We start from the raw sequence: 8165 nt of genomic DNA, 5'->3' as shown, positions 1-8165 counted from the left end.
AGGGACTTCTTCCAAAGGCTGGCCCTCCTCTCCCTGCCAGGGGCCCCGCTGCAAGGTCTCCTACCTCCTTCCACTTGCTTCAGTAGGTCCTACCATATCAATCGCATCCTCTTCCTTCAAACCACACAGGCTGAGCAGGCCTGCTTGCAGACCCCCAGGCAGCTCTGCAAATCAGATCCCTCTGCATGTGTCCTGAAACTGCTTCTGGTCTAAAGGTTTTCCTTCTGCACTTTTCTGCTCCAAGGTGCCTCTTGCTAGCATGTTCTGCGGCCCTAGCTAAGCCTGAGTTCTTTCATGTACCTCCCTCAGTTTCTCTAGTGCCTGTCTGCTAAATCACTTACCCCATGGGCTCACACTATTTTTCTTGCTTGGTGTTTTCAGACTTTCTTTCTTACAGATTAATCAATTAGTTAATCAACTAGATTGATTAGTTACATTAACTTGAAAGGCAGGATGGCAGAGAGGGAGAAAGATTTTCCATCTGCTGATTTATTCCCCCACTGGCTACAACAGCCAGGCCTGAGCTAGGTGAAAGCCAGGAGCCTGGAGCTTCACCCAGGTCTCCCACATGGGTGGCAGGGGCCCAAGCAAATGGGCTCTCATTCTCTGCTTTCCCAAATGCCATTGCAGGTAGCTGGATCAGAAGTGGAGTAGCTGGGATCTGAACTCCAATATGGGTGCTCCAATATGGCATGCTGGCATCTCCAGTGACAGCTTAACCCACTTTCTTATTTATATCATTTCCAGCAGTGCCATGGCAATGGAGTTACTCTGGAATTATTGTGGGGAATAATGAAATGAATGTGAACCACATTCCAGTTATCCACCCCAAAGAAAAAGAACAAGGAAGACAGAGGTCTGCCTGCAAAGCACCCAGGCACTCAAGCAAAAGCAATTGGATATTTAAAAAAGATTTATTCTGTGCAGAACCAGGCTGGACTGCAACACCCATTGGTTCCAGTAGAAGGCGGGGCTGAAAACAGAAGCAACCTAGCACTTGCAACTACCAGCTGACCGGGTGATGGACTGTGCTGGGCCCTGTGCTTGCTGGTGCATACGAGTATCTGGCCTGGGAACACCTCAGACGAAGTTTCTTTGGTGATCTGCCCAATTGAAATGCCAGACTCAGAACACAAACTATGAAGGGACAGAAGATGGAACAAGTTAATCAACCACCTCAGCAACAAAATACCGGGCAAATAGAGACGCTATGATGGACAATGTCAATTAATGGATTTTTCAACAACCTCATCGTGTTTGGAGAGGCAAGATTAGCAGCAATTCCAAAACTGGTGACCTATTGAAACCACTTCAATGAGTATCTCGGAGCATGCCCCACATGCGGGACTTGGGGTGGGTGGGAAATCAGGTGGGGCTTCTCCCTCAATATCCCCCTCTACCTCAGATATATGAAGGAAACAGTATGGAAATAATAGTCTTATCCACTTGCCTGTAGCCCTTGACCCTTTTTACCCAAATTAACCATGTAAAGATTGTTAAAATAAAAAATATTTAAAAAAAAAAAAAGATTTATTTATTTTTATTGGAAAGTCAGATACACAGAGAGGAGAAGAGACAGAGAGGAGCATCTTCCATCCAATGATTCCCTCCCCAGTGGCTGGAGCGGAGTTGATCTGAAGCCAAGAACCTAGAGCTTCTTCCGGGTCTCGCATGGGAGCAAGGCTTTGGGCCACCCTTGACTGCTTTCCCAGGCCACATGCAGAGAGCTGGATGGGAAACTGGATGGGATTAGAACTGGTGCCCATATGGGATCCCAGTGCGTTAAGGTGAGGACTTTAGCCACTGCCAGGCCCAGCAGTTGGATTTTATATTCTTTTCCCACCCTTCCTTTTTGCTCCTGTTGACCTGATCTACTCATTACATTCTTTGGTCAAAAATAATCTGCTTTCAACAACCAGAGCCTGCAGACCTTCCTTCCTTTTTCTCATGTCAAGTGCACAAGTCCAAACTTCAGTCTACAACATTGCGCCCTTCTGCAACAAGTTCTGTATTTTGTCACCAGGGATACCAAAGAGGGATTCTTTGCACTTGGCATTGTGAAATGCCCCTGTGAGCTCGAGCTCTCTGGGCTCTTTCTGCCCCAAATGTGTATAGACTCTCAGTGGCACTATGGTGCAACACCAGTAAATGAACGCAACATAAGGTCTGAAGCTCACTAGCAAGGCATGCCTTAAATTTCCTGAAGACTTGATGGCATGCAGAGGTTACCATGGAAGCCATTATGCCTTCCTCTCCTCAATTCAGTGTTGCCTTTAGATTCTAGAAAATGACAAACACAAGGGTCCGGCACGATGGCGCAGTGGTTAAGGTCCTCACCTTGCACGCCCGGGATCCCATATGGGCGCTGGTTCTAATCCCGGTGGCCCCACTTCTCATCCAGCTCCCTGCCTGTGGCCTGGGAAAGCAGTTGAGGACGGCCCAAAGCTTTGGGACCCTACACCGCGTGGGAAACCCGGAAGAGGCTCCTGGCTCTGGATCAGCATAGCATCGGCCGTTGGGCTCACTTGGGGAGTGAATCATTGGACGGAAGATCTTCCTCTCTGTATATCTGCTTTTCCAATAAAAATAAAATAAATCTTTAAAACAAAAAAGAAAATGTCAAACACAAATAAAAATATCTCCAATTCTTCTTCATGCCCTAGATAAAGCCAAGGACTCTGGTTAGTTCAGAGTTAGTCCAGTGTTCTCTTGGGGTTTTTTTTGCCGATACTATGCCAATCTGAAGCCAGGAGCCTCTTCCGGGTCTCCCACGCAGGTGCAGGGTCCCAAAGCTTTGGGCCGTCCTCGACTGCTTTCCCGGGCCACAGGCAGGGAGCTGGAAGGGAAGCTGCCAGGATTAGAACCAGCGCCCATATGGGATCCTGGGCGTGCAAGGTGAGGACTTAACCACTTGCGCCACCGCGCCAGGCCCCTCTTGGAGGTTTTAAATAAAGTTCAGCTAGTAAGGTCTGTGTGGCAGTCACTAAGATTGCCTTATTGGGGTTCTGAATTCTTAGCCTGGCAGTCAAGATACCTGCATGGCACATTAAAGTTCCTGGGTTCAGTTCCAGTTCCCTGACTCCAGTGCTGACCCCAGGCGGCAGTGTACCAGCTCACCGGGTTAGGCTCCTGTCATCCTGTAGCAGGTCAGGATTGAGTTCCTGGCTCCCAGCATCAGTTCTGGCCCAGCTCCAGCTGTTATAGGCATTTGGAAAGTAAACCAGCAGATGATAGATCTCTGTCTCAAAATAAATTCTTTCTGCTACCCAAAAATAAAATAAAGTAAAATAAAAAGATAGAAAGTAAGAGAGAGAAAGTTTGGTGCAAGGTAGAAGATGCTGACAAACAATTGCTCAGGCAAAATACTTTCAATTTTCTCTCTTGGGAAAAAAAAGAAAAGAAAAGAAAAGAAAAGAAAAGAAAAGAAAAGAAAAGAAAAGAAAAGAAAAGAAAAGAAAAGAAAGGAAGAGAGAAAGAAAGAAAGAAAAAGAAAGAAAGAAAGAAAAAGAAAGAAAGAAAGGAAGGAAGGAGTCAAGATTCATAAATAGTCAGATATGGTGATGCAGAAGAAAAAAAATGAAAAAAGGAAGTTAGATCAAGAAATGGGAGTGACATGGGTCAGTGTGATGACTCAATTGGTTAATCCTTCGCCTACAACTACTGGCATCCCATATGGGTGCCAGTTCATATTCCAGCTGCCCCACTTCCCATCCAGCTTTCTGTTTGTGACCTGGGAAAGTAGTAGAGCATGGCCCAAGCCCTTGAGACTCTGCACCCTCATGGGAGACCCAGAAGAGGCTCCTGGCTTCTGGCTTCAGATCAGCTCAGCTCCAGCCATTGCAGCCACTTGGGGAGTGAATCAGTGGATGGAAGATCTTCCTCTCTGTCTCTCCTTTTCTCTATAAATCTGCCTTTCCAAAAACAAACAAAAAAGCATCAAAAATAAAATGGAGTGACAAATGATAGGCAAGAAGTAAACAGAGACTTTATAATAGGAAATGCTGCAGACTTGATTACCAGCAGGGTTGGGGCCCAGGGTGGGAACACAGTGTGAAATGTTATGGAAACAAAGAAGAAAGCAAAGCCAAAGAAAAGGCTGAAAGAAGGCTGCAGATAAACCAAGCAAAGGCTCTTGAGCAAGCACAGTGAGATGCATTCAGGAAGGGGCTAACACGCTAACACATTCCTTGAATGCCTGAGGGCCTGCCTTCCAGCTCCAGCTCCCTGCCAGCGTGCACCTTGGGAGACAGTAGGTGCTGGCTCACTTAGGCTGGGTCCCTGCCATCCACATGGGCGACCTGGATTGAGTTTTGGGCATTTGGCTTCAGTATGGCCTAGTTTTGGCTGCTGTGTGTGGGTCCGTGGGTGGAGAAGAGGACCAACAGATAGGAAGTTTTCCCCCTCCCCTCAAAAAAAAAAAAAAAAAGCCAGAAAACATAAGCGCTACCTTACAAACCCGAGATCTCATCACTAAGCCATATCGAGCCATGCGTGAGTAAATACAGTTAATCCTGGGCCTCCAAGAGTGCCACCACACACCACTCTTGCTCCTTTCAACCGCAGGGGCAATGAACCCCCATACATCGGTGGGTGACTTCGGCACAACTGGGAGCCCAGCCAGGGGAGCAAGTTCCGCTGGCCCTCTCCGCATCCGGGAACATTTGGTTTGGAGCGTTCAAATTTCGCGGGGATAATCTAAAACTCACTCGACCGGGGCGAGAGCGGGGCAGTGCAGCGCACCTTTGGGATGGGTAGCAGAGCACCTGCAGGCACCCCGACCCTCACCTCCCCGCCCCCACATGTGCACTAAGCCGTAACTTTGAGGCGCAGCGAGAGCACAGGAGCCCAGTGTCTTAAGGCTTCTTTCCTGCGTGGCAAAGCCTCGGAGGACCAGCGAGTCGCTTACCTGCCTGCCTGCCTGCCTGTCTGGCTGACTTCACTGGCCGACTCCCGGTTCGCTCCGGACCTCACCCACCGGCACTCCCTGGGGCTCCGACCCGCCTGACTCATCTGGGATGGATGGCGGGAGTGGGGGTGGGGGAAACCTGGGAGGGCGGAGGGACTGCAGGAGGCGGGCCGCCGGGCCAGGCCCTTCCCCCTATAGCCCAGAGGGAGGAGGCGTCGCCAAGGCGCAGGTGAAACCGATTCCGACCTATCCCGGGAACTTTCGCCGCAGGGACTGGCTGCCAGAGGCTCGCGTCTCGCCCAGCGGCGGACCCGGGAGCCGCCCTCTGCCCACCCAGGTGGCTCGCAGCAGCTCAGCCCTGGGATCGCCTCCCGCGTGGACTCACGGCCCTCCCGCCGCTCAAGGGGGCTGCGGGCTGCGCGCTGGGCTCGGTGGATTGATGGATTCTAGGGGTGCCGCCCCGGGAGCAGGTGACCCTCTCTGGGCCAGGGCTTTCGCTGCCGGAAAAGAGCGCCGGTGGAGCCAGACGCCGACAGTGTGGAGAGAGGGGACAGCCGGGCTGCGATGGCCCGCGAGCTGAGCCAGGAGGCACTGCTGGACTTCCTGTGCCAGGCTGGGGGCCGAGTGACCAACGCCGCCTTGCTGAGCCACTTCAAGAGCTTCCTCCGAGACCCCGACGCGCCCCCGAGCGAGCACCAGCGTCGTCGCGAGCTCTTCAAGGGCTTCGTCAACTCGGTCGCCGCAGTGCGCGTGGACCCCGACGGCACCAAGTGCGTGGTGCTCAAGAGGAGGTACCGGGACCTTCTGGGCGAGGAGGGGTTGCAACGACCCCGCGAGCCGCCTGCGGCCGCCACCCCTGAAAGGGAAGCTGCGCCCCGGGGGCCGCCGCAGCCCAAGAGGCGACAGCGGCGGCGGCGCGAGAGGGAGCCGGAGGCGGAGCCAGCAGGTGCCGCAGTCCGAGCGGCCGACGCCGGGTGCAATGGCCTCCCGGCCAGCGGTACCCGGCAGCAGGAGCCCGGGGAAAGCGGCGGAGGGCGGCGGGGCAGCCCGGGATCCGGGGCCGCTGCCCAGGTCGCGGTCAGGTGTGCCGCGGCCGAGACGCAGGGCCGCTGCTGCTGGGAGTGCCTCCAAAACGGCCTGGGAGCGCTCCCGGGAGAGCCTCCGCCACAGCCCGGCGCGCTGCCGGATCCCGCCACCGCAAGCCCGGGGACACTGCGGACGTCGCCTGTCCCGGAGCAGCGCGGGACTCCTCCGGCGCCGCCGCGCTCGCCTGCCGCCCCCGTCGGGGCTGCTGGCCGCCGGCCGTCCCCGCCGGTTCTACAGCAGGGCCCGGACGCCGCCGTGGAACCGCCCGAGCCGCTGAGCGCCGGCTCCCCGCATCTTTCGACCTTGGAACTGCAGCGGCGGCGCACCCGCGAGTGGGTAGCCAAACACCCACAGAGACCAGAGGAGCGGGCTCCGGGTCCCGTGCGGGCTTGGTCGGTGCTGCCAGATGACTTCCTGCAGCCGGCGTCGGAGTCCAGCTCTGCGCCGTCGGCTAAAGATCCCTCGCTTTCCTCTCCTGGCCACATGACTGCAGTTCCCGATGAGGCCTCCGAGTCCCGGCTTGGGGACCCTCCTCCGCTGAATGTGTTTCGCAGCATTCGTTGTCAGCTGTCGCTCCAGGATTTGCATGATTTCGTGGACCAGGACAGTCACGGTAGTGAGGAGAGCAGCAGTGTGCCCAAGGACTCCCCGGGGGGTTCCGAGGAGGGGCTGCCCAGGAATCCAGCCCAGCACCTTACTGGGTCTTTCAAGGCCACGGGCAGCCCGGGCCACAGCCCACAGGGCCTCTACGAAAGAGAGGCAGGTCACTCCTCCCAGCAGGTTCCTGCCACTGCCCCGGCTAATGGCCTTGCAGAACAGCCAGCGCCCAAGCTCAGGCGGTCCCTCCGCAGGAACTCTCGGGCAGGCAGAACCACCCTGTCATCCTCGGATGAGGAGTACCCTGGGGAGGAGCGGCCGCCGAAGAGCCGTCGCCCACCTCGGGCCCGGAAGCCCTCCAGGGCAGGACTGGCATCCAGCCCCCGGGTGGACACTGCATTGACCTTCAGACTCGCAGAACTCAGGCCAGCTGTGGTCGAGAAGGGCCAGGCGCACAGTGTGCAGAGGTCTGCATCCTGGGTGCCCCACAGAACTGAGCACAAGCCTCTGTCCCTGGTACCCCTTGAAGCCCGGGAGCACCAGTGGATCGTGATGCTAGCCTGCGGCTCTTGGGACAATGTACTGGCTTTGTTCCAGGAGGATCCACAGCTGGCTTTGCACAAGGACTTCCTGACCGGCTACACGGCCCTGCACTGGATAGCCAAGCATGGCACCCTGTGGGCTCTGCAGAAGTTGCTTTTAGAAGCACACAAAGCGGGGGTTGCTCTGGATGTCAACGTCAGGTCCAATTGTGGGTACACCCCACTGCACCTGGCAGCCATTCACGGCCACCACGGGGTCATCAAGATGCTGGTGCAAAGGTTGGCTTCCCGGGTAAATGTGCGGGATTGCAGTGGGAAGAAGCCCTGGCAGTACCTGACCAGTAACACCTCTGGGGAGATCTGGCAGCTTCTAGAAGCCCCTCGGGGCAAGCCCATTTTCCCCGTGTCTCCTTTGGTGCACATTTCTTCCCCTTCCCGGAAGACCAAGAGCCGGGACGTGGCTAGGAATGTCACCCGCAAGACCTCCTTGGCTGCGCTCCTCAAGAGTCAGCACAACAAATGGAAGTTGGCCAACCATCACGAGAAATTCCCAGCTGCCAGGGAAAGAGAAGAGTACAGTGACTGATGCCCCTGCTCTCAGGTGCCATGGACACAGCCTCTTCCTCGAGCTACTCAGGGAACTTTGGCGGGGAGGGGTGGGCAGGGGAGATGGGGAGACAGAGAGCTGCTGAGAGGTTCTGCAGGAGAGGGGTCACCCACCTTGCATGGACTTGCCTGGGTGTTTTGTCAGCACTTCCTGGACCTCCAGGGTCACCTAGCAAGGTAAAGGTTGAAGTCTTGGGGTTACTGAAATCTGCACAAGAGGTGGAGAGCCAGGTGCTGGAACCCCAACAGATGGCCTCATTTTCCCCTTGGCACTGTAGATCTGGGCACAGGAAGCCACCTGGTTTGGTGCAGTGGCAATATGAGGGGTTAATGAAGCTCAGACACAAAGCTGCTCTGGCTAGCGGCCCTGTGGCTTTCATTCATTTGGACTAGAAATGTTGGCTGAGACTCGGGAACACCAGGTTTGC

General features: G+C 55.1%; 1 protein-coding gene across 1 annotated transcript; it reads left to right on the top strand.

The window, feature by feature from the left end:
* The first annotated feature begins 5470 nt into the window (after positions 1-5470).
* SOWAHB (sosondowah ankyrin repeat domain family member B) lies at positions 5471-7774 on the top strand. The gene has a single exon (XM_040967144.1). It carries the CDS (start codon positions 5471-5473, stop codon positions 7715-7717), a length of 2247 nt encoding a protein of 748 aa, XP_040823078.1. The 3' UTR covers positions 7718-7774.
* Positions 7775-8165: the final 391 nt, after the last annotated feature.

This window comes from Ochotona curzoniae, unplaced genomic scaffold (assembly GCF_017591425.1).
Source record: "Ochotona curzoniae isolate NIBS_2020 unplaced genomic scaffold, NIBS_Ocur_1.0 scaffold_4506, whole genome shotgun sequence".
NCBI classification, from domain to species: domain Eukaryota; kingdom Metazoa; phylum Chordata; class Mammalia; order Lagomorpha; family Ochotonidae; genus Ochotona; species Ochotona curzoniae.
This window is presented reverse-complemented; position numbering and strand designations above follow the sequence as displayed.